At 42.4% G+C, this 25,683-nt stretch overlaps 1 protein-coding gene across 1 annotated transcript in view; it reads left to right on the plus strand.

Moving 5' to 3' along the window:
- The first annotated feature begins 821 nt into the window (after positions 1–821).
- The window catches only part of LOC143142500 (low-density lipoprotein receptor-related protein 1B-like), a 252,224-nt gene continuing 227,362 nt past the window's right edge, over positions 822–25,683 (plus strand). The window contains exon 1 of the mRNA XM_076303422.1: positions 822–906. Within this exon, the coding sequence (XP_076159537.1) occupies positions 822–906 (85 nt within the window). The remainder of the gene's footprint in view (positions 907–25,683) is intronic.

Here is a 25,683-nt window from a genome sequence, read left to right on the forward strand (position 1 = left end):
AAGACACACAACTACAGTTCTATAATTGATCTACATATCTATATATTATATCTGGGGTACAATGTCATACAATGTCCTAAATACTGCTTTTCTTCAGTGAAGTGCAGTACCATGTAGTTGCAATGCACTAAAAATACTGCATTACTGCATTTGAACTTCAGTGAAGTGCAATAAACTGCCGTTTCATTTCAAAAACGAAGTGTAGTAGGCCTATAATTTATTTACAATGTGTCCAAAATACTGCATTCCTGCACCTGGACTGCTTCGAATTCTTTGAAAACTGCAGTTTTGACACTCAAAAAGTACTTTTGACACTTCTGAAACTGCAGTTAGCCTATTATTATTTTTTGTAAGGGTGAGTTAAGACACTGCATGTGCCTTGCACTTTCTTAATAACACATGCAAACTTCAGTAAACAAACAAACAAAAAAAACGTTATTTCTATCTTTGGCTTTCGTTACTGTCCATACATGTCATGAGAATAGACGCACACTGCATCAAAAAGTGAAAACGCGGAAAAAAATTCTTACTGTGTTCTCGCCCTGTGCCCGCAACACATTCTCCCTCCCTCCGTCACCTAGCTTCTACCCCACACCTCCCTTCTACGACGTTATCCTGCTCTCTGCCTCACACCGTCTCTCTCCACGCTGCTATATACACCTGGAAGTCCTGCGCGAAGCAGGCAGAGTACAGAGACGCTGGCTCGTTTGAAAGACTAACTTGACCGTTGAATCAGTGGATAACGGTGCACACGGAAGAGCCCAGAGCAGGGCTAGGACCTGCGAGAAAGACGTGTAGTGGCCGCTCCTCACTCAGCCACGATGCCCGATTTTATTTTAGCCTTTTTAACCATATCGGGATTATTTCCAATGGCCAAATTGCTGACAGCGGTCGGAGCCGAGCAAGGTAAGAACTCATCCGCAAAGACGGCTTAAACTGTCTCTTCTTGCAGTTCTCAGTGAATTGAAATGTGTGCCGTGGGCATTTCAAGTTATTTTCTGTTTCAACCCTTTTTACACGTTATTTTGACGTTTGTGACACTTGTGCCTGACGTCTGACACAACAGCTCAACATTAGGATGCAGCAGGGATAGCTTTTCAACAAAGCAGTTGGCTATCTGAGGGAGCCTGTCAGTCCAAGTGCTGGTTCACAGAGAATAGGTAGATTGTGTGGTGGCGTTGGTGTTTTGTATTAGTTTAAAATAGACGGTTTGCCAATCTGACATGGCATTTCTCTTAGCATAAGCTATCTTTAAGTTCAGTTCGATTTCTCCTCCCAGAGCTCTTGCTGCCGCTGCATTCTTAGACTGTAATTGCGGTTTGACCGTTTCGTCATTGGTTTGGTAACGCAGAAAGTCCTGGAGCATCTAAAGTTTACAGTATACAGAAGAAGCAGATTTATCGCACATCTCCTAATAAGTCCCCAGTTCACTCTGCACGAACAAAAAAGTAACAAGGATCCATAGTTAATTCCCATCTCCCCACTGCAATTTAAGATAAATTCGCGCAACTGTAGCCTGTTCAGACTAGTCTTTTTTTTTTTTTAAACATTTTTATTATCTGAAATGCACATATAGTCAGAGAACTAATTCTCAAATATGAAGGCAAATATCATACGACGTTGCATGTTATTGGAATAATTTATTTTTTAATGATTTACAAATGGTATTTGCGCAAAATAAGCTGATATATTACCAGTACTCTTCCTGTACCGAACTCATGGTAGGCCAATGTGCAGTCTACCGATTGCTTGTTTGGGCTCCTAGGCATATTATGCCACCGGCGCAGCGAGACGAAAGCGCCGTCATTTAGCAATTTGTAATCCCATTAGTGGTCACTGTAGTACTACGCTACGTTTTTTTTGTTTCTTGCCTGGTCACTGTCCCTAATTTCATTGGCCAGTACAAAGAACAGACCGTGTCTTACTGCCGATAATTAATTGGACGTGACGTATGTTTAGGAAATGTAGCCTATTAAGATTTAGATAAATAAAGAATAATTATTTGCAATAACCTACACCCAGGCAGCACTGCCTTTACATTCTGAAAACTTTCACGGAAATAAATGATTGAATTGACTCCCCTGAGCTTTGCAATCAGCATTAATTTTATTCTATAGTGTAATTATAACTAGTAATGAAATCTCGAAAGCTACTTGCATCTTTTTCAATTATTGACATTTTGACGATTGAATACAGCAGCTTTAGTGATATTATATTGTGTTATGCTTTAACGGAAAGTATCCCATAGCCAGCAGAATGTGGTGATAAACAGTACTGAATGGTGTTGTCAGATGCATTTATCATCACATTTGTCAAGTACATACATCAAAAGTCATGGATTTCAAATGGTAGGCTATGTTGCACGTCTGTATATTTGTGAAGACCTTGCCATGGAAAAATGGCTCTGTTCCAGCAGCATTTAGTCAATAGACCACGGTGGAAACATAGGCTGCTGGCTTGCTTTCCATTTCTGGCTTGTGTTACTGTTTGGGAGGAAAATTATAATAACGATAGTTTGCGTCAAGATGATCAAATATGTGAGGACATGAGTCATTTGTCGGCATTTCAGCACGTATGGCCTCTGTTAGAAGCACAAGCAACTTGTTAAGTAGCCTATGACCCTACAGAGTGAGGCAGTGAAAGCTATGTGTCCCTGAGGGGTTGTTGACGCACAGCAACACAAGTGCAGAAGATGCCTGATGACACAAATTGAATACAGTTTGATGATATGTACATGTAACTGTACAAAGTAGTGAGAAAAAAAAGTACTAATCTTATCCCTGGGGCTCCTTCGGCTACCTGGGACTTCTGGAGGAAGGTTCTGAATGCACAACTTGAATGCCTTCTGTTACAGGTATGTGCGGAAACTTGTACCTGATTGTATATGTACAATGCACATACAAAGATAAGCTGTTGCTGACATTGTGAATGCTCAGTTCCAAGGTCAGCTATAGTCTACTTATGTCAAGCTTCTCTTGAGAGCAGTTCTTTTAGTGTATGACATCCTTATTGATCGCTGGTCAAAGGCCACATGAGGGAGGTGGAGGTCCAAATGCAGTACTTCTGACATGACATTCTGCAAGCAGTGAGCAGTAGGCGCTTAATGGCGTGCATCTCGCCACTTTATGGAACAATATAAGTATCTTCACTGTGTTGCACATCTCTAAACAATTAAATCGAATTGTCAACGACCAAATAACATTGCCGAAAGCCACAAAGGTAAATTTTATCAAGCAATGATAGGTTACAGCAGGAAAGCCACCTTTGTCTGTATCACATTTGTGTCACCTCTCTAGTTTTTGCAATGCCCCATTTTTATTTAAATAATAATTCCCAGACCTACCCTCTTGTCATGAAGGGCCATACAGTAATTCTGACCTTAAATGAATAAGATTCCTCGTTAATCAGTGCCTTCAGTGATCTGTCTATGAATAACATTAAATTTAACTGTGCACCGATGCAGTGCACAGAAAGGGATCCAAAGGATAGTGTTGTATTTATTGTCATGTTCCTCGTGGTGATTTAATGGGATTTTGTTTACCTCTTTGTTGCATGTGTTCTCTCACAGTCATCATCATCCGTTTGGCCTACCTAAACTACCCAACCGAGCTGTCCTAAAGTAAGATGTCAAAGGACTGTTTCGCTGTAACTTTACAGCTAGAATTATTCATTTTTCCAATTTTTTCCTTTGGATCAACATCTCTCATGGTGATCTTAAAAGAGCTTTCAAATGTTGAGGAAATAAGGCATTTCTTCACGACTCAGTCACTGTGTGGGTCACAAAGTAGTTTGTGATGTATCAAGGGGAAACGGTCTAAAATGTATTATTACCGTCTGGGACACAGCGCTGTGAGATACACAGTGATAAATATCTCTCAGGTAGACCTGCCTGTGTAGATCCTCCCATTTATTCTACTTTCAACCGACTCTGGGTATGCATTCATTATTGTTATATTTCACAGTTCCTCTCTGCAGTGCCTCTGGTTTTTTAATCCCCGAGTGACTGTGTGTGCTTGGCTTCTGGCATCGTGTCTCTTTTTATGGAGAAATTAAATAACAGTGTTTCCCTCTGTTTTCCATTTATGTCAAGTACATGGAGAGGTGTGTATGGAAGGCAAAGCCTGTTTCATCCCTGTGTCTGTGATCATATGAAATGAATCCAAGCCCCAAGGTGCTACTCACAGGTCCCCTGTAAGCATAGCATGCCAGTGACGTGTATTGACTGGATGGCTTATAAAGAGATACCTGTTTGCACCCGGCTAGTAAATGTCTGGTCTGATATCTGATATCTGACATCTGATGGTGTGTGTGTGTGTGTGTGTGTGTGTGTGTGTGTGTGTGTGTGTGTGTGTGTGTGTGTGTGTGTGTGCGCACGTGCGTGTGCGCTTGTGTGTGTGTGTGTGTGTTCCACATGATGATCTCAAGTGGTATGGGAGAGAGAGACAAATACTTCCTTTTCATTGATAATCAACAGCCATTGGTGCACAACACCTGAGGTGATATACAGTAGATCAACTCTGAGCATTGGCTCATTTACACTTGGGATGAAAAATGTAATGATAAAGATTTTCTACCCTTCCCAGTATTTTCCACCTTTCCCAGTCAAGCTTTAGTATTTTATATAGTATATACCTATTGTTTTGATATTGCATTTTTATGATGGTGTACATCTATATGCATCTTTCTTTTTGACTTGCATCTTGCCTATTAACAACATCCTTATGGAACACCTAACATCCAACCAGAAACTTACAAATACCTCTGCACATTCATCCCATATTGCAATGAGCCTTAAAAAAACTGCAAGTAGCCTTCACACATTCAATGTTATCTAATGTAATAAAGCCACAGTTTCTTGGAAGAAAGTACCCTCTTTTCTGTTTTAACATCCATAGGCAAATATATAATTGTTTAAAAATATCTGTACTAATTGTACCTGCTAATTCAGCTAAGCAAGCATAATAAGATGACTTACTGTAAAGAAATACTTCTTGAAACTACAATGATCATAGATAAGAGATGAAGTTCCATATATTATGGTCACAATTCTTAAATATCTAGTTGAAGACACAATAAAAAAATATATACTTTTGCAAGGACAGTCTTTGGGCGGTGGGAGCGTGAGTGAGCGGAGAAACTTGTCACCACACCAGTCTTGCACGGCAAACATGGCCCCTGGCCTGCGCTTGATTGACAGGTTGACATTTTGAAAGAGTAAGGAGGCCTGAGAGGCTGCTGAGTAGCGCTCAGACTGGGCAGGCATGGCGCTGCCAAGACACCGGACTCACCGAACTGTGCATCTGGTGTCCAGAGCCCAGAAAACATTCCTCCTATTTTCTAATGAACAGCAGAAAGCTGGCCTGCGTCTGATAGAATAGTGTGGGAATTTGTGGAAAGACACTTTTTAATCTCACTTCGTAATATACGTCTCAGACATTTCCCCCCAGATAGCTAATGGACTGATATTTGCTTAACCCCCCTCCCCCAACAGTTTGAAGCATGTTGTAGAATCAATGAATGCCATTTCAGAAACATGCAAAAAAATCCAAACCATTTTTGGTGAGTTAACTCACAACATACACACACTCTCTCTCTCTCTCTCTCCCTCTCTCTCTCTCTCTCTCACACACACACACACACACACACACACACACACAGACACACACACACACACACACACACACAGGTGTTCTGTTAGAGGAGAGCTTATTATTTTAAAAACTGCTGTGCTTCACTTGCCTCACTAAGGTTCGCTGTCATGAATTCCCCTCATTCTCACAGCTTGGTCTTAGATACCAGGTTAACAGTGTTTTCCTTTTAACAAAGTGATTAGATGCCAGAGCGATTTCTTATTTTCAGGATATTTTCAGGATTTCGTGTTTTCAGGATGACTGGCTTCCTATGGTTGAAGTATTTTGGCCAGGAACTCACAGAGTTGTGTAGCAATGTGGTCTCTACCTTATGCCATGCTGTTAGATGGACAGAGTGTCCTATGGTTGGATGGTTACCCTGTGTGTGTGTTTGTGTGTGTGTATGTGTGTGTGAATGTGTGTGTGTGTGTGTGTGTCTGTGTGTGTGTGTCTGTGTGCGTGTGTGTATGTTATTCCCCATGACTGTCATGCAGCATGCAGTGAATCCCTACACAGATAAAACGAACATAACAGGGCTCAAGAGGTGGCAAATCTTCACACACTCACCACTACTTCCCCACCCCAATCCACACACACTCACCTCACACATGCTCTCTCTCTCTCTCTCTCTCTCTCTCTCTCTCTCTCACACACACACACACACACACATGCTCACACATACACACACACACACACACACACATGCTCACCCACACACACACACACACACATGCTCACACACACACACGCACGCGCGCACACACACACACACACACACACACACACACACACACACATACACACACACACATAAACACATGCTCATACACATAGTACCTACAGTATGCAGGCATAGACAGCTCTGAACATGTAGTAACACACACACAGATGCTCACACCGGGCAAATATTAGCAGGGAATGTTTTGGGGTATGAAACCAGCGGCCATCAGCAGTATGAGTCCTCCATATGCTGCGCTTCTCCCTGGAGGAAGCCACACCTGAGACGCGTGACGGAACGTGGCGGAACGTGGCGGAACGCTCGAATGGACAGAGAGCAGCAGGGCAGAGTGAATGACCAACGGAACATTTGCTGTCTCTGCCCGGCCGCCACACGTGCCTGTGTCGTTGGCCCAGTTTTACCGACCTCTGCTTTTGAGTCGCGTGGGCTCATTAGTGGTTGTAACCTGTCGTGCATGGTCAATTCATCTGAGTGTAATTGAAATGATGTGACACTTATTACTCAATCAACTTGGACATGGACTTGTTTGTGTTTGGTTTGAATTTATGTGCATTTATTTGTGTGTGTGTGTGTGTGTGTGTGTGTGTGTGTGTGTGTATCTGTATATAAACTTGTATTTATTTTTATAAATAGGTAATATGCTGATATGAGAAATGTTAGATAAAAGCTGCGGAGAGTTTTTTTTTTTTCATTTTGTGTCCTGTAACATAGTCATCTAATCTGTTAGTGTTTCCTCAACTGAGAGATATTTCAGTGTTGTGCACAGGGCCAGTACCGCATGTATGAAGTTTCCTAATGTGCAACTGGCCATGTCCAATAAAAATCGTGATGTATAGACTACTAACCAAGGGATCTCAGCAGGTGATAAAAATTTTATTGACTCTCTTTGCTATAGGTCACTGCAGCAATTTAGAGCATACATAAATGCAAAAATTATGCAATTCTCCTTTGGTGACATACACACACACACACACACACACATACTCACGCAAACACACACACACACACATACTCACGCAAACACAGAGGAACGATGATTAATTAGTGAAGCGTTGCTTCTATGTGCCTCTGCTTTGATCACACAATGGCTTTGTGTGAGTTAGTTAATTAGCATGAGGCCCGCGTGGACCTGAAAAAATGAAATTATTCGCTCACCTGCTCATTAGATGCCCTCAACAAGCAGCCATCTTCCCCCCTCTTGGCTGCTTAACCCAGAAAGGAAGTTCAACATGTGAGAGAGAATAGGTCTTTTGTTTGTTTGGAGTTGATGGACATGAGCTTGGTGCCTCCAAACAGGGCCGCTTATTTGAGTTGGTCCACATGCTTTTCAAACAGCAGGTGCTACTTGAGTTGACCTGTCTTTATGACCAGAGGGTGCACTGTATTAGGAAATCTTGTGTGTGCGTGGGTGAGGACCTGAATCTCACAAAGCGACCTGTGTGTTTGGGCAGAAGAATTCTCCATACCCATTGCTGTGTTCGGTCTAGTGGAATAATTTTGCAGGTTGAACCCAGTGCTCCCCAGAGGTGATGTTTTGTAACTGTGGCATCTTCTCCGCTGATGAAATCACACTCACTGTCAGACTCAGGAGTTTCCTCTCTGGTTGTTCCCCGGCTTCAGCAGGGTGCTCTCTCAAACTCACAGTGACAGTAGTCCTCGTGAGAAGGATTACCCCAGGGATATGTTCATGCTGCCACTGTTATTTAGTAGACATTTCCCTTTCAGACGGGAAAAGACAAGTAGCGTGGAGGGACTAGGTGAGGAAGAGCAGGTAGAGAGGTCTAGGGACCGCTGGGAATGATCGTGACTTTTTTGCGGCCTCCCTGGTCTTGTTTGGAACATGTTTGTTCTTTTTTTCTTCTTTTTTTGAAATGAGTTATGTGGAATTCTGTAAGCCTTGAGTTGTCTTGAACGCAGCCACGTGATAGTGACTTGCATTGTATTTAATATAGCAGCCAGCCACACATGATACAAAGTGGCATTACAAGAAAACTAAAACAGTGCTCTCTGGTTTGTACGATAATTTGAGTGGATTTCTGGACAACATAGAGCATTGATGTTTTTGACATTGTATCAAAACGGTTGTTAATTCACATTATGTTGCTATTTCTCATAGCAACATAATTTTAAGATGTTTTAAAAAAAAACATAGCTCCTTTTAAGTATGTTTAGAAGGCAGTGTATCTGCCAAACAGTGTTGCACCAGGTTCAGGCCTGATTAAGTCAGTGGTCAGCTCCGCTTGCATCATCTGTCTGTGAATACTTGCGTTCATGTTCATACGTCCATTTTAACAGCTAAAGCATTTGTGAGATGCATTCCAAGCACAGTTGAGAACAACATGTGCAAATAATTAGACACGTTATGCTGCTGTTTTTGTTATGAAAATGTAACATTTATAAATACACAACAATGAATGAATGCTCAAGACATGAGGAAAGACTGTATTGCTGTAACTCTTAATGTTGTGCTGCATTCTGAGCACCTTGTTTTGTCTTTCCATTTTCTGGACATTTTAAAAGTAAGTATGCAGCTTGGAGGTTATTAATTAATTAATTAATTAATTAATCAATCAATTAATTCATTAGTTAATTAATACATTAATTTATTATTTTATTTACTTCTCAATTTTTGTTCATGTACCTCTGGGGGTCTATTAAGAAAATGTAGAAAAATTTTATCCGCAGCCTACATGTATCAAAACCAGCTACATACTGTACAGTATGTTTGCCCAAACAATCTAGCTCTGATGATGCTTCCAGCAAAACATATTGGGCATTAGTTTTACTTTCTGTATGATATAGCTTTTCCATAACATGATGTACGTGTATGTACAAAATTAATAGCAGAGAATCCACAAAATCACCAGAAACAAATGCAGCAACTGAACAACCCTGCAACCTACAAATGACTGCAGGAGTCTGATGAATGTAAAATGCTGTTGCGGATACTTCTCGCAGCCCTGTATTCAAATCTTAAATGTCAGAGTGACAAATTGCAATAAGCCTAGATTATATCATGGAATTATTGACTAATTGATAACTACTTCCATGTGTCGTGCATTCAGTCATCCATTCAATCATTGCTTCCTGACTTCTTTCTTTCCTTCTTTCATTCATTCATTCATTCATTCATTTTCCATTCATGCCTTTTGGAAGCGTGTGTTTTTTCCTGCTTGGAGAGGGAATGTTTCAGCAAATTGAGACCTCAGGGCAGGGCCTTATGAGATGAACGCAAATGCCACATCATTGTTCCCGTATCCTCCCAGACACTCAGGGTTATGGGGCACTTGAGAGGTTGCTGAATTAACTTGACTTAGGCGCTTGGCATTTCACTGCAAATGTGCATTTTAGGAGTGGACAAGTGGCTCCGCCATGCTTGTCGAGTCAGATCTGAGAGGGTGACCTTATCCCAGGAAACAGTAACAACTATTAATCTCCTGATGTAGAGGGATGACTTCCTGTCAGTGGGAATACATTATCCGGAGTGTCCACAGGGCATTATGCTGGCCGCCAACCTCACAGGGAAGTATTTTCTACCCCGCCCAGGTGGTTTTTGTCACAGGAGATATTTTGGAGAAATTGCTAATTGATGACTGCTGTGTGGGGGACAGAGATATGAGGATCTGGAATCTTCCCCCAGCTTCCTGTGTTCGCGCTTGGCTGAACTGAAATCAGACTGAGCATTTGCACTTAGGTAATATATACAGTAGTATAAAAATATATTATAAGAATATAAGTACAGGTCTTACTATACTTACTTATATTATAAGATGGTTCTGTAGCTGTATCTGTGTCTGCATATATTCTTGTGTCTTTATATGTGATAATCTACAGGCTAAGTACTTACATGGGGAAAATCGGCTTATGGTACCTGGCCGTAATCCGTCAATTGAATTATTCTGGAGCTGTAAGTAGTCCTTCAGTGAGGTCTCGGACGAAGAGAGATAGATGCTATCGCTTTAATCCTGTGTATCTCCTCCATCTACAAACAATCAGTAACGAGGTGTTATGGATTAACCAGGCTAAATAATTGTCTAGGCAACATGTAACAATTGATTTGAGAGTTTTTATGACTGAAAACAACAAAAGAATATGATATGAACAATGTGTTCCTTTCCTTACTTTACATATAATTTCATGTCTTTTCCCTGCATGAGGTTTACTAAAAATAAATGAACTATTTGTCTAAGAGAGATATAACGATTTTACTGAAATAACAATCCTTTGTCTTTGGCTCAAAAAACTTGAAGCCCGAGGGAAGTACGTAAACAAAAGGCATTTCATATTTCACTGTCAGTCCTTCTAAAAGGGACAAGCACTCGGCTAGGAGCTGCCGCACACACACTCAAGTGCCCAAATCCATAATTAATGGAGATGGAGACACCTGATGTTTTTGCTGTTCAAAACTCCTTGAAATGACTTTGTGCCTCGGTGTGATATTGCATTTCAGTGTTGGCCTGCATATGCTGTCATCACTTTTACTTTATGTGCTGTTTTCTCTCCATTTTACTGGGCTGGTTTTTAGACAGGTCTAACTTAAAGGAGTGAAGAAGAAAGATCATTGGCAGTACATCTGTTTTTTTCCCCCACTGCCGTGGATTTAATTCCAGGCGTTTATTGTCATAATGCCACTGAACTTTGTAGTGGATAGGATCTATGAAATTCTGCCAATTTCTACATTTATAAACATCGCAAGATGTTCTTGGTGCATGTACCAGGTATTGGAGATAATATCATAATCTGCTTGCTATGTGCAAACTAATGAATTATGGATTTTCGCCACCGCGCTCTTTAGAGAAGCTGATCAATAGAGACTGTCATATCTATGAGCAATCTGGAAAAAAAAAGATGTCAGGATGCATTAGAATAGAGGAGCCTGGTAAGGAGTGAGAGTCTGTGGAGGGGGAAGCCAACTGTCTAATGCTATCAGAAGGAGATGCTTCTCCCAGCCTTCCTAATGGCACATTGGCAACACTTTGCGCAGAACAGCAGGCAAAACCCAGAACAAAATGCTGCCGCACTGCAATTTTCTCCTCTCAGCGACAGAATGTCAATGGCACCCTCAGACTCTTGGAGACACTCACACGAGTGCGGTCTCTGCACCGTGTGCTTAACCTGACCAGTCCTTCACAGTCTATGTGTACATTTTCCTTTTTGTGTACACATGTCACCCATCATGATTCATATGTATTAAAATGATAAAACAATAGTCAGCTGACTTCTTAGTGTTCATAGTGTGTCGTTTAGAGTATAGACTAACACTCTCTTTTGTGTTGCAGTGTAATGGAGTTGAATATATAATCCACTCAAGTAAAAAATAAAATACATTACTGTAACAGTCTGTCTGTATTTATAACCTATGTAATCTGTACTATAATTTGTTGGTCCAAATTATATCATTACAGTGCACCGTATGCCTATTAAATCAAGATGCAGACTTCGCAGGCTTTTCAGGATATATCATTAACATTCACACATTTTAAGCAAAATAAATTGTATCGCTATATTTTGTTATATCTTATTTGTTCCTTTGTTAGTGAAGATGCAATGCAAAAGGGATAGCCCCAATGATAGAATTTAGAATTCACTTTGCATGTCGGAATGGCGTTCCAAAGAATCTCCTCAGTTCATTATGCCATAGGTTAACACAGCATGAGATGAGCATTGCTGTCCGTGGTGCTGAAGCAATGAGTTGGATTGAACAGCTAAGAACACGTGACCCACGAGACATTTGGAGGTGCTCTGAACTGCACTTTTTTTTTTTTTCCTGTTTGTGCTCCCGCTTCCTGTTTTGATTGAATTGACATTGCTTCAGGCGCCTACCTTGCCGACGATTTGTACTGCGGGGATAATTAAAAAGGACGGTGGCCGTCCGTCGCTGTCGTTGTTGCCGTCGCCTCCTCATTTTGTCCCGATTTCTAATTCTTTTCCAAGTGGGTCACTTTGTTCTGCTGTCAGATGATAATAAATCATCACAGCATCATAATAATGTTCATGGGCGGTGGTGACATCTGCACAATTGCTTGGTGCCAGCTTTAAATGGGCCATCTTTTAAAGACAGAAGCTGATGTAAACGGGAAAGGGAGAACGAGGCAAAACACTTGACAAGTAACTGTATACTGTATGTTGCCCAAGGCTTGCACCTGAGGCGCAAGAGTTTGGTTGCCTTAGAGCACTTTGAAAAAAAAAGCCTTTTGTAACCTTAGTTTGTGGTGTAACTTAATGCGATTGGAACTGGAGATACTTTTGTACAGCTGGATGGAGTCATTCCTGTGGTCACAGCAACAGTATTGGTGCAATGCGCATCAGGGTTCAAACTTCAACTGATAGATAGACCTGGACTTAATGTGTGTTATACCACTGAGGTGAAGGTTCAAATGCTGTAGCAGAAAAATGACCCGACGACTCAGTGGGCATCTATTTGCAGCTTTACAATAGCATCACCTCACCCACGCCAGCACATCTCTCATCCCTAGCTTCCCTGTGAGTCCACACATAAAAGCATCCTTCTGTGTGTTGAATTGGATAGAAGCTTTTACACAAAGAGCAGGTCGGTGGAGAGTGCGACTGCTCTTGGCATGACTGAGGTGCTGTTGACTACCAGACATCTGGCTCTGAATAATTTGGCTATAGAGTGCTACAAGCCACTGATATGCCACTGTTCTGCCGTCCACTCTAGGCATTGCTTATTCCCTCTTTCTTTGTATAGCGATTCTAAAATTAATCGCGGCGGTTCATTTTGTTGCATTTGATCTTTTAATGATCATTTCTTTGCGTTGCATGCATGTTCAGTGAGTGTCAGAATACTTACTCACAAGCAAATACTGTCCTCAAGTATTTACCTTATATTATTTACTTATAGAATTATTTACCATTAAAAGGTGGTGCTTTCATATACATTGGTGATAGGATTTTGTTGGCAAGTTAAAAAAAAGTCTGTGACGAGTGTGAACCTTAACAGCAGGTGTCCCTGTGATTAAAGTTTAACCTCAGCAGCCACTGTCACTCACTCAGATCACACACTTGGCTCTTGACTTACTCCCTTGTGTGTGTTCAGTGGGGACCTGATTTATTCTGTTTGTTTGTTTTATTTTGTCCACTACCAATTTGACTGAATTCTGTCATTCTCCATTAATGCATGGGCATGTGGTATAGACAGTATGAGTGAGACTTTGATCTCCTCACTTTCCGCTCTTTCCTAAATCCTGACTATCCGTGAAAGGTTGAGAAGGAAGTATGAACATTACCGCTGATGTACTGAATTACTGTAAATTAAAACCTCTGTAAATGAGTCTTTTTAGTTATGATTATTCACAGGCATGTAAAAAAAACATCAATGGAAATTGATTTTGCTTTGCCATTAGCTTACTGTATGTTGACTGATTGCTGAAAATCCATCTGGAAATCTAAAAGCCCAAAGAGAGACGGGATGTGAATAGTTTTGATCAGCTTATGAGGTGTTTGCATGCTATTGGGAAGACACACATCTGCATTGACCATGCTTCTTCACTCATTGACAGTAACAATAAGAGAGACGGGATGTGAATAGTTTTGATCAGCTTATGAGGTGTTTGCATGCTATTGGGAAGACACTCATTCTGCTTCTTCACTCATTGACTCTGGAATAGATGGAAGAGCCATGTCAGGGACATTTTGTGTGTGTGTGTGTGTGTGTGTGTGTGTGTGTGTGTGTGTGTGGGAGGGGGGGTAGTGTTGCCTTGAATAATTGGATGCAAGTTGAATTGGAATATTAATAGACACCTCAGCGTGGAAGCTGGCAAAATCATATAAATATAAAATATAAAATGTTGATTATTAGTCATAGTCATGAGTTGTACACTGAATGCAAAGGTCTATCCTTCAACAATGAGCATCCTCCTCTCCTCTCCATCTTCTGAGAGTCGCCTCTCTTTAGGTTGCTAAATTAATCTTAATTTGAATGTTTTTTTTCCCTGTTTCTCTGGCAGATCTCACACAGGAAATGGACATGTAGCATTATCATATGGCGCTTGGAGGCATCACTGATGGGTCAAGAGATATCACTGTCCGTGGCTGAAAATGGGTTATTTAAAAAAGATCACCTCATTAGAGGTCTGCCATTATGTATTTGAATAAATCCACCATGCTTAATACACAGGCCATTATCCTTGCCCGAGGCCACGCCAAAACAAATGGTGTTATTTCAAGCCTTTAATTCAGAGCTGTTTGATTTATTTATTTCTATTTTTTTTGTTCCCTTGATTTTAGAGCAAAGGTGTCCTCTAGCAGCTGCACCTGTTCGCCTTGAGACTCAGCTGATGCGTCCAGACAGAAAACATTGTGCGCTCTCTCCGAAAAGCGACGCCCGTAGCCTTCACCTCGCTCCCTCTGCCTCATAAGTGCTCTTTTTCGAAAGTCTTCTTCCATTTGCTCAGGCCATAAAGCAACGCTCACCGTAAAAGTCACAAAAAAAAGCAGGCATGGGCTTGCCATGAATTCATACCCCGGCTTCCATTTAAGCCTTTTAAAGGTTTTTAAGTGTGCCGAGAGATATGCTTATGTCAGGGAGATCAAGCCGCAATTCATTACCACGTGAAGGCTCCGAGACTCGGCTATTAGCCGGCGTGGCTGTATAATGCACACTGGGTCACCGCCGTGCCATCTGAACACAACCCATATAGATTTGTGAGAGTCGGGGGGGAATAATGAGGTGTTTGAAAATTCGGGCGGAATAATGACAGTATCATATTTTGTGGGACCATTTGTCCTTAAATTCTTAATTAGCCTAATTTAGTGTTGTTAGATAATGGACGAAAGCGGTGTTCTCAGTAACACACGACTCTGTCATTATCAGGCTGATGCAATCACTCAGTGCTTTGCCCTCCTAAGTAACTGAGCTGCATTAGCCCCTGCTGTTCGCAATTCATTTTTTATACTCCTTGACCTAATGTTTCAGGCACGCAGTGCTAGTGCACATACGCACACACGCACACTCACACACACACATGCACACTCACATGCGCAAACGCACATCGTTATTACAATATTAGATCAAGTAATATATCATATTTATAAACTTCTCAAGGCATGTGGGGTGACTAACACAGAAAATGGCATATTCTGTAAAATCACAGTAATGTCTCTATTTACCTCCACTACTTACCCACACTTACTGTCTGTATAGAGATTCAACTGAGTACTGTAACTTTCTCTGTTATATCTCAAATTTGGATTGCATCATTAGTTTGTTCCTTGTTTATGCCACAGTTCAAAGTTATGGCTATCCATCACAATCTCATTTCGAAGTGTACGTTTTTTATAATGGGGGACTCTAAGCCAGCGCTCACTCACTCCAGTCGCTCACTGACACATCACAAACGTCAGCGAGCGAGCGACTCTGAAAATGGGGAGCAGTCAATATGCTGGCACGCCGGGGAGGCCACCTGCAGGCTCTGTAGCCCCATGAAGCCTGTGGCAGAGACAGAGGGGTGGCCATCTGACAGTCCTGGCGCCGTCCTGCCCCAAAACCCCTCCGCAGCCGGTGAGCGTGCCGCTTACAAAGAAAGAAAGAGAGAGAGAGAGAGAAAGAAAGAAAGAGAGGAAGAGGGGAGTGCATCGCTCGGCTCTCTGAAAGAGGTGCTAATGGCTTCGTCTTCATATTGTGGAGCCATCTGCTCCTGGGAAGTCTTAAGGGGAAACATCACACTGAATAGGAAAAACTGGAAAACAGCTTTCTTTGCCCAATGGATTTTTTGGAGTATGTATGTGTGTGTGTGTGTGTGTGTGTGTGTGTGTGTGTGTGTTTGCCAGCCTCTGTGTATGTGTTGTGTTGTCTCTTTCATCTTTGTCATCCCATCCCTGCTCTGAAAACCCTGTTTTAGAGATGATTGAAGCGGGGTCAGCAGCAGACTCTCCTGAAACACACCCTCTGTCCTCAATGTCTCCCGCATCTATTCTGAGGCCTATTCACAGGCCTGTGGCTTGTGGACACTGCTGTGTCTGCTCTCTCTCTCTCTCTCTCTCTATCTCTATCTCTATCTCTATCTTTCTCTCTCTTTTTCTCTCCCTCTTTCTATCTCTCTCTCTCTCTCTTTCTCTCTCTCTTACTGTACTTATTGGGGCTATTTGGAGAGGAAACTCCTGCGGTCCCTCTTTGTAGTGGCTACAATCTTCTGAGCTCCTCTCGACTGCTTTGTCCAAGGCACTCGAGGCCAGATCACTTCAGCCGTGGCCTACTGGTTAGCGCTTTGGACTTGTAACCCGAGGGTTGTCGGTTCGAACCCCAACCAGTAGGCACGGCTGAAGTGCCCTTGAGCAAGGCACCTAACCCCTCACTGCTCCCTGAGCACCGTTGTTGTTGCAGGCAGCTCACTGCGCCGGGATTAGTGTGTTCACTGTGTGCACCTCACTGTGTGTTCACTGTGTGCTGAGTGTGTTTCACTAATTCACAGATTGCGATCAATTAGAGACCAAATTTCCCTCACGGGATCAAAAGAGCATATATATATATATACATATATATATACAGTCCGACATCACAGGAACATTTGGATCTCTAGCTATTTAGTAAATGCACGGACATCAGTGTATGTAGATTCTATCCCTGTACTGTCACACTGTGATGAGTGTTGTGTAGGACCTTATGGCTTTGTGATGTGCAAGTGTGGCCATCCAGCCGTGGAGCTGGATGCTGGTAAGGCACAGAAGTGAGTGTTGCTACAGAACTCTACGGAAATCAACAACAACAGTGACTAAAAAAGGGATGAAATGAAGCGCAGTGGTGGATTTGGCAGGCGGTTAGTGCGTCAGCTGTGCCGCCACAGCAACTGAGAGCCACATCTGAGACCTCATCCTCAGCGTTGGCGTCGGTGGCCAGCTTTCGTTGCCTTCCTTCTCTCTCTCTCTCTCTCTCTCTCTTTCTCTCTCTCTGTCTCTCACTGTTTTTTGTGGTCCTCAAAGACACACAGGCACAGTCTCAGCCACCACTCTGCGTTGAGAGCTTGCGCCGCTCCGCATTGCCCCACGACTATGTGTCACTTCCTGTGCCAGCATACCTGCCTGCTGCCAGTGGGCCCATATGCCACCCGCCTGCCCGCTTTATGTGCCCGCCAGCCTCCACATCTCTGTCTCTCTCCCTCTCCCTCTCTCTTTCTCTCTCTCCCTCTCTTTCTCCGTTAACAATCAGACATTTCCTGATCATTGTCATTTCCTTTCTTTCCTTTTTTTCTCTCTCCGTCTACCTTTTCTTTCGCCATTTCGTGAGCGAGGGAATGATTTCATCACCGCGAGCAATATGCACGCAGCCACTGGCACAGGAAGCACTGGAGGGGGGGAGCCTGTGACGTCGGGATTCACCGCGGGCGACCGCCACATCGCCGGGAGGAAACCCGGCTCACGACTGCAGGCGGCACAGCCAGATCACACCGCTTTACTGGCAGGTCTCCAAACAGCCAGCCGAGGCCTTTGATGGAAACCTGTGTCTGTGTTATGTGAATACTCTCATGTTATGTTTCATTTAATAAAAATAGGCCCAGCTTGTGGAAAAATAGCTATCAATGTTCTCGGAAGAGAGCAACACAGACAGCTTTGTCTGTTATGAGTTTCCAAACATGTTCTTTATATATCTGCCCACGTTTCATGTGTTTTCCATCTATACTATGGCTATGTTGTTGAAATGGGTAATGGCATCTGTCTTTTCTTCCAGGGGGTTAGTGAAATTGAATCACTGGGGAGACATAGAGAGGGTCTGTTTGGATTCTATCAAAGCAAAGGCCATGTCCATTGTTTCATTATACCGCAACATCATCATATACATATGCATCATGCCTGACCTCTATCTCTCTCCATTCTCTCTCTCTCTCTTTCTCTCTCTTGTTCCCTCTCTGTCTCTTTGACGGTATGAAGAAAGTTAAAAAAATTCTCTCTCTCAATTATTCATCTATCCTCCACCTGCTACCTCTCTGTTTTGCATTCTTTCTCTCTGTCTGTTAATCCTGTTGTTTTCTCTCTTGTTTGGAAAACAGTAGCGTAGTCATACCACAAGAAGTAAACATATATCCATTTACAGATCAGTGAGGCGATGAGGAGGGCAGATGCTTTTCAGTTGTGTTGTCCTGGGAGCTGGAGCCCAGAGTCTGGAGCGGCGCGTCTTAAACGCGTCCAAATGAGGGCTCTTTAGTAGAGATTAGGCCTCTCTCACTGCACCGCAAACGGCCTCCTCAGCGGTGATTTCCCCTGGCGCTGCGGAGCGCCTAGTTACCGTTTGGGCTTAAGTCGATGCGGAGGGTGGGGATGGAGAGAGACGGCGGCCAAATGAAAAGGCAAAACTGGTGGGGGTTGTTTTTTTAGAGGACGCTGAGGAGGTGTTTCAGCGTGAAATATCCGCCCCGATGCTAAATCAGAGCCAGAGAGCTCACAGAGGTGAACGAACTGCTGAGAGTGCTGAGGTAGTTGCTTTCGCTGCTAAATCTATATCGTCTTTTTTTATGGGGGCAGCTAAGTGAAAGGATCTTAATGCTTATCTCGTCAGATTTGGTTACAGTGAAAGCTGTTGAATGTCTGAATGTGTGTGTCAGACTTTGTCACTGTCAGATAAGACACGCCTGTTCATGACAAGGTCCGTGCTTTTGATCTCAACCCGGGTAATGACTGAGGTTTAAGAGTCATTGAACTCAATTTTACAACGCAATTGCGTTTGATATGATTGTAATTTGATAAATGTCATGTGTCTGGTTTGGTAGTGGTGGGGTTTTGATGGATGCAAATTCATTTACATCTGCATCCTTCCATGGTGTGAATTTGTAATTGGACCGTGGAGTGGAAGTGAGAGAATGCTGGGTGTTTTGCAGCAGAGGAGATGCAAACTTTGCCAGGATTGCAAACACAGGAAGACTACAGCTACCCTGTGTGTGTGTGTGTGTGTATGTGTGTGTGTGTGTGTGTGTGTGTTTGAGTGCAGTCAGGATGGAAAGATTAATTTTGCCAAGGCTGCAAATGGAAATAGCTTGCCATAATGGGGTAATGGGCGAATTCAAGTTCTTTGACACAGGACTTATGGAATGCAACCCACATTCAATGGATGAATAAGATTAATATCTCGGCCATTGTTCTGTGAGAAAAAGAGGGTGAAAAGCCACCCCCACCCTAACCCCCCCCCCCCCCCACACACACACACACACACACACCCTCCAACAAACCCATACCCTACACCCACACTCACTGCTCCAGCTCCAAACAACAGCAGAATAAGTCGTCACAAAAGTTTAAAGAACTATTGAGCGCCTGAGTAGAACACGTGTGCCTGACACCAGGCTCTCCGTTTCCATTTCAGTTTTCTTTGGTAGCCATTCACCTTCCTTGACAGACTGTAAAGTCATCTGTGGGTTTTGAACGCTGCAGCAAATGGAGGGATAAGCTGTATTTGCATTAGTATTCGCTACCAAATCCATCTGAACAGGCCCTCATTACTGTGACTGGATAGTGCATTTGGTGCGTCTGTCTATGTGGTGATTACCATAATGATAGCATGGTTTGCAGGGGTAGATTCAAATATGGAGCCCTTTATGCAAGCCCAGTACTGATGATACAGTATACTGTATGTCAGTGGTAGTGTGTTAAAGACTGTGTGTGTGTGTGTGTGTGTGTGTGTGTGTGTGTGTGTGTGTGTGTGTGTGTGTGAATGTGCGTGCGTGTGTGTGTGTGTTTGTGTGTGGGTGCGCATGTGCGTGCGCACCTGTGTGTGTGTGTGCACATGTGTGTATGTGTGTGTGTGATTGTGCCAATCTTATTTCCCATGCACATGTTGATGTGTGCAATTTTGCTTGATTCTTAAATCTCCAAACAGGTGTGCATGTCAGGCAAAACATGAATTCAATTTACATGTAGCAAAAACTTTTGGATTTGTAAAATTTGTATGCTCTGCTTATCTGCGGTTAGGAAGAACCTTGGAGTAACTTATGATGTGGGGGCGAGGTCATATGCAAGTGCTGAGGCTATACTTATATCTTTTGAACCAAGTGGGATTCACTTCCTCAAAACCTGGTTGCTAGCAAATGCTAGTGTGTATTGGCACATCTCAACAGATCAGCCATGGAAGAGTAAATATGTGTTGCGCTAAAATATTGAGCAGTTTCAAATTGCATCATGGACTCATCGCTTACATCAGACAGTGAAGGGACTTTTAGTTCCTTCATGATATCTGTCTTTTTGGGCTTTAAGTGCCTCTCATGGGCTCCTGCGTTTGATGGCAAAACAGGAATGTTTTAGCATACCTCAGCTCTGATGGTCTAAGTGCATCAACAGACCAGTGGCTGTGTCACATAAGATCAGGCAAGTCTGAGGGCTCCAGAGATGCAGTGATGGACAGTGGGCTTTATACCAGCCAGTCTAAAACGTAGATAGCACAGACAGATGCATTAATCATGATGGTTGCAATTTCAACTGCTCTGGGCTAAGAAATGGGACAGTATGAGGTGATCTTCACACAAGTAGCCCTGGAAGATCTTCAGCCAAATGCATGCCATGCTGCATACTATACCTTTTTACAGTCTAACTTCACAGGTAAATGTAATGCATTGAATAACTAAGGCATTTGTTGACACCTTTATATCTTTGCGAAGTAGGGCTAGATTTAAAGTTTGAATTAGACATAGGACTGTGTTGGAACAGTGTGTTAATTTTCTATGACATACACTCTTCAAACGGTCTGGACATAGAGATGTGTTAAAAAAACAAAAACCAGTGGTGTTATTTTCAACACATTTGTTGCAAGAGTGCACACAGTATATCAAAAGCAATGTGTTAGAAACAACACAAACTGTGTTTTCCCTATCTGGACATAGAGATGTGTTAAAAACAACACAAATTGTGTTATTTTCAACACATTTGTTTTTAAGAGTGTAGTGACACATGGTGCTACATGTAACAGAATGGTTTAGTAACAATGTAACTACAATGGCTCTGGTAGATTTAGAGTTCCTCTCCCTAAAGTGTTTCTGAAATATTATTCTACAACATCAGGCTCTGGGTGAATTCATTGAGACAACTATTTGTGGGCAAAATATCAATGTAAACAAAGGTCAGCAGAATTTGCCATTTTCCCCTTTAGTATCCACTGTCAGGGCTCTTAGAGCATGCCTCTGTTAACTGTAACATTTCTCATTCTCAACAGATTAAAAGAAAACATCAGTTTCAGTTTTCAGTGTCCCTCAGACTCTCACTGTGTGTTTTTTTTCTTTTCTGACCAGTGGTAGTCAGTAGGAAGATGTTACATTCCCATAACTTGTCCATCTTAGGGATACTCCTATGGGACTGTGTCTTTTAAAAACAAGCTTTTTGGAACAGTGAGTCATAGAGTCAGATAGTGAGTTTTTCTCTCTATGTTCGCATCATTATTATTCTTTTTACTCAAGAGAGTATAAACACCATCCTTCCAAGCAGCTGGAGATTTATCCCGTTTACTTCATGGGTTTGATTCATGTGGGCTCATTTTCAACAACAGTGCGCGCTGGGAGCTGATATCAAACAGAGCTGAATCCATACAGAGTCTTATTTTGAGAAGACGGCATCAATAACAGCAGTGCGGTGACACACTCCTCCCACTGGTAAAGAGGCATCTATCGCGGAGGGTCAGCGGAGACGGCGAAGCCAGAAACGTCAGGGCTGCTGAAAGCTCTGCCGCAATGTGTGTTGTGAAATGCAATACGTCACGAATGCCGAGCATGTCAGCTTTGCAACTCTAATGCAAGATTCAAGCAGCTATTTTATGTGTGTGTCTGTTTGTGTGTGTGTGTGTGTGTGTGTGGTGTGTGTGTGTGTGTGTGTTTTGTGTGTATGTGTGTGTGTGTGTGTGTGTGTGTCTGTCCATGCATGTGTGTGTGTGTAGGTACCTGCATGTCTTGCAGATAAGGGGAAGTCTCTCTGAGCAGTGGTTAATCTGTCAGATTGGGAAGTGTGAAGACTGGGCTACTGGGATAAATTAGACACACTATTTTCCCATGGGAAACATCTTAGGACGCACCACCCTCACACTGGTAGACTTTAAGCCTCCCTCCCCAGTCTGGTGGATGCAGGTAGTTTTCCCTTCATGATGGATGAGGTCACATATTTACATTCCGCACAAGCACAATCTGCTTCTCATTTGCACAACATAAATACCCATACTTTTCCATCTTCCAGAGGACAGGAGTGCTTTTATGGCCTGACATAGGTTGTTGGATTTACTGCAGCTTGTACTCATAAAAATGGTTTCTGTTTAAAGTCACTGCTAGACAGGATTTTGGAAAATGGTATTCATTGCTTACATGGTGTAGAGCACTGTAGGCCATAGTTGATGGAGAAAGTGAAAGCCAAAGTTTTTAAAGTATGTTATGCATACAAGTTGCTGTTGAAGTATAAGCAATATGTTTTTTCTTGTATGCAATTGAGTTTTTTTACCACTAAATGTATGCATTGTTGGCCATTACAGCCATAAACAAAGATCGATTATTACAACTTTGAGTTGTTGACTGTGTGGCAAACATTAGTTAATTTTAATCAAATCAATTTTAATTGTATTTTCCATACTCAGAAAAAAAGACTAAATTTGATTGCATTCAATTTGTGTTGATTATTTTGTTTATTCAGTGTAACAATATACTATTGGATGGCATATTAATGGTTTGTACAGCATTGTGACCTGATTGGAGCACTTTTAGTTCTACTCGTTGCAAATTAATTTCTGTGACTGAGACATGTTAATGAAGCTTTTTAACAAGTTAAGAGAGCTTCATCATTTTACAATGGATGTAATGCTGATGTATTAACAAAATAAGCTATTTTTTATTTGTGTGCACACATTTTTATTTTCATGCATTGGTAAGCATTTGTTTGTATGTTTTTATTCATCATTTTCAACAATAAATCATAATTAGATGTTTATGCCATGGCTTGTCAACATCTTTGCAAGCAGAGCATTATGACATTTAGACAAATGGCCCTAACTGGGGGGAAAGCAGATAGACCTTCATTGAATAACTGGGTCAAAGTGTTGGTTTGGCCACAGCCAAGACCACTGTTACAAGGCCTGAAAATGTTCAATCCATAGCAAGGTCAGTAGGCGTTCCAAGGGTGTTTTATTTATAGTTTGCCGACCAGAGTTCTGAGAGGAATAGAATCAATTGGGGCGACAGTGGGTTCAAGTCTCTGCTCAATCAATGCTGGTTTGTGCTTGCCTTCCATTGACACCCTGCCTAACAAACTCTCCAGCGCCTCTCACCCCTCACGCCCCAGTCGAGCGAAATTGAATCGGGTTGACTCAAAAGCGCAGAGAGAACGTGACCACCGTGGGCGATGGCTGTAATGCAGGCAGGCTGTTATGCATTTATGTGAAATGATATCAATACGGTGAAGTAATTCACTAGCAAACTGGTTAAAACGGCAATGGATAAAAAGCTTGCAGACAGTCACCGAAATCCAAGTACATCCATAAAAGTGGTTCCAGGTGCATTAAATTGTATTTATTGTAGACAGCAGAAGATCAGGACTCAATACAGTATCCAAAACACATGGTGTTGATTCGATGTAGTGCTGTTGTGTGATCCACCTTTATTTTTAGATGTGGGTCTATTGAGAAGGCTGTGCGGCAGGACTGTTATGATAACACCAGGTAGATCAAATGCTTTCTCTGAGCAGCTACACCGATCGCTCAGAGAGAGAGAGAAAAAAGAGTAAACAAAATCCCCCAACCATTGGTCTCCTGAGTATTTCCAGCTAGCTTAGGGAATATCAAATTAAGCAGAATCATGCCAAAATCTGCACTGATTCGTAGACCATTTCCCCCCCCCCGTTTTTTAAATATATATCTGAATTATTCATGCGCTCTTAGTGAGAGGGATTATGTGAGAGTGCAGGAGGCTCATCGCAGAGGTGTTTGTGCTAGCTCTGGTGAGTGCTTAAGAGACTGCTCGGATGCTAATGCATTGTTGATAGCCATTAGTTAAACGTCTGTTGTAGAGGGAAAAATGCAGTGCTCCCCTCTTTAAACGACTAAAGGATGCACAACTAATTCGAGGTGCTTACTCTGGCTGGATTGATTTCCTTCTGGTTCCGTTTAAACGTGAGATATTAGCCATGGATGAGATGCGACGAGGGGAACAGAGAGGCCCTTATCTGCATTCACCGCCTCTCGGCTGTCAATCATTGGGATTTTATGAAACTTAACGGATGGCGGATAGATACAGAGCGGACTGCTGTGACTGAATGATATGTGTGACAAGATTTAATCTGAGACCCAGCACCTCACCTTGGTGTTTCTCTTTTGCAAATCAAAATCCTGGGTGACAATTGTTTCTTTTCTGTCTGCAAATGTGTGGATTGATAAAAGAATTCATCAGTAGACACCCCCTTTGGGGATTTAAAGCGCCATTATGCAAGAATTGAGATTTATCCCTTTTCAGCATACCGGGTGGGTACCCCTTTAGAGTTAGTTTGTAATGTGCAGGGTTTCATGAAAGTCTATCAGACTGCCCTGCATGTTCAGAAATGAAGCCAAAGGGACCACCGGTGTGTCAAAATGATGATGAAAGGGGGTCACTGTTCTGGCCTGAGAGAATGGCAAAGTTACCTAGAGCAATGCTAGGCATTCCACACACCCAGTGACATTGAAAGAGACGCCATTCTCCCTCTTAAGAGTCATCAAAATGATTTTGAAGCCGTTGTTTTAAGTCAAAATTGTTACATATTGTTGCTTTAATGATTTCGCCCTTTTTTACTGCTGGGGCGTATGGTGTACCCCTGAAATACTGTAACTCTGTCTGCTGTGGCAGGAGCGAGTGGTGAAAACTTGCAATGATTAGTGGGCCTCACCCGTGGAGCACTGACCAAACGGACCCATTATTGACCCTGTTTAGGACTCGGCCTTCCCCTCGGAGGGTGTTCGTCCGTGATGGATGGCCGAGAGGTTCAGAGTGGCCTGAGGTTACTGATGTCATTTATCTACCTCTCTGTAGGTATGCCACACCACTCCGCTGGGCGTAATCCATTTGCAGAGAGACAGAGAAGGTCTTTTGTTTTTGTTTTTTATGTGTGTGTGTGTGTGTGTGTGTGTTTTGTTATGGTTGTGGTTGTTGTTGATGTTGTTGTAACTTATATTACTCACACCTGGATACAAACACACACACAAACACACACACACACACACACACACACACACACAGTAGGATAAACAGAGCAAGAACATTTGGGAATACTCACCCAAGTTATCAACAATGAGACAACAGCATCCTAAGTTAATAACGAGGAAATAAACAACAGCCCTGGATTCTTTGATCTTGAAATACATGTTTCCCACTCTACAAG

The sequence above is a fragment of the Alosa pseudoharengus genome, unplaced genomic scaffold (genome assembly GCF_046254945.1).
Source record: "Alosa pseudoharengus isolate Yale_2024_CS ecotype anadromous, Long Island Sound unplaced genomic scaffold, YU_APseudo_1.1 YU_APseudo_1.1_scf_24, whole genome shotgun sequence".
Classification (NCBI taxonomy): Eukaryota; Metazoa; Chordata; class Actinopteri; order Clupeiformes; family Clupeidae; genus Alosa; species Alosa pseudoharengus.